General features: G+C 37.2%; 1 protein-coding gene across 3 annotated transcripts in view; it reads right to left on the bottom strand.

The window, feature by feature from the left end:
• The window catches only part of trappc9 (trafficking protein particle complex 9), a 359971-nt gene that overhangs the window by 91256 nt on the left and 267196 nt on the right, over nucleotides 1–1519 (bottom strand). For all 3 annotated transcript variants that reach the window (XM_015382744.1, XM_015382743.1, XM_015382745.1), the window contains one exon: nucleotides 902–992. In XM_015382744.1, the coding sequence (XP_015238230.1) occupies nucleotides 902–992 (91 nt within the window). The remainder of the gene's footprint in view (nucleotides 1–901; nucleotides 993–1519) is intronic.

Genomic DNA, 1519 nt, shown 5'->3' with positions numbered 1-1519 from the left:
CATCCATCCATCCATCCATCCATCCATCCATCCATCCATCCATCCATCCATCCATCACATGTAAATGTCCTAAGAAATGGATAAATAAATGGACTATATAATAAATGTATGCAACATTTATTTATGTATTTATCTATCTAGTATAAGATTAAAAGATTGATTATCATTCAATTTTAAAAGCCACCTTTAAAGATTTAAATGTCTCATTACATAATTAAAAATACATTTAAAACAAGGAATTAAATAATCAAATGTCCTTTAATAAAAATAAATGTATTTAAAACATTTATTACTTTGCTTTATATTAATATATAATAAGTAAATGTTTGTGTTTTTATGGGGTCGTCAGAGTGCTGGTTCGTTATTTTTGGGGTCAGAGGTTAAACTTAACAAAATGCTTCAGCCTTCTGAAACCAGAGATGTGAAAATCAGCGATAAAATTCTGATTGGTACGTTGATGTTTTTGCAACAATCCATCCCTGTTTCTGCTTTTGTTTTTCACCAAGGCAGGGCGTCCCCCAGCTGATGAATCTGATGCTGGCAGGTACCAGAGAGAGGACAGCGATTAAAAAAATAAATAAATAACTCCCTCAATAAATCAAAGCGATTTCAGACGATGATCACAGATGGTGCGACCAAAGAAGGCTCCTACAAATTCTGTGAGTCCTCAGTGATTCACACATTCCCCAAGCTGCTGTCTACACTTCTCCAAAATAGCCTGGAGCCAATTATAAATGCAGATAAAAACATGGCTGGAGACGATGGTGGCTCGGCTGCTAATTGACGGGTGAATAAACGAACACACAACGTTTGCTCTTATGTCGCTTGACACCACCAAGATTGCAGACTTGGTGGCTAATTACTCCTGATAACATCACAGACTCATTTCAGAGAAACTTACCCCACTGCAACGGAGCGAGCTGCATGTGCTCCAGGACCAGCTGGTTGAGGGCTCCCTCCACGCTGGCCTCTCCGCGTCGCTGTAGAGATGGGTGGCCACCGTTAAGGGCAACAGCACCAAAAGCTTGTAGTTGTTAGTAATTACTAGATATAGAAGTCAATACATTCAGTTATTATATTTGTCTCTTTAATACAGTGAAGTGTTAGAAAGAACTGTATAAATAACAAGGTAAAAGTGGTTCAGTGGTAGAGTTCTTGTTTGCCATTAAACCAGTAAAATGTATATATGTATTGTATATTCCCAGCTAACATTCTGTGAGGGCCTAAAAGGTTCATTTGGGAACCTCACAAAAAAAAGAACAAAGTCCAAGAAGAGGGCAGGCATGTCAGGGATAAGTATGCAAAGTTTAAAGGCAGCGTTGTTATATAAAATGAAATAAAATCTCAAGCTGAGTTAAAAGTTAGAGCTTTGAAATACGAAAATTTATGAAAGAAAAAGCTGCAACCTCTCCAATGTGAGGTATGGTGGTGGCCACATGATGCTCTGGGGAAATCTGATTTGAATTAAAGGAAGTTAAATAGAGCTTAATGTGCCACATCCTTAAAAAAAAAAAAAAAA

The sequence above is a fragment of the Cyprinodon variegatus genome, unplaced genomic scaffold (genome assembly GCF_000732505.1).
Source record: "Cyprinodon variegatus isolate N-32 unplaced genomic scaffold, C_variegatus-1.0 Scaffold265, whole genome shotgun sequence".
NCBI classification, from domain to species: Eukaryota; Metazoa; Chordata; class Actinopteri; order Cyprinodontiformes; family Cyprinodontidae; genus Cyprinodon; species Cyprinodon variegatus.
Note: the sequence above shows the minus strand (reverse complement) of the source record. Positions and strands in the feature narration are given on the sequence as shown.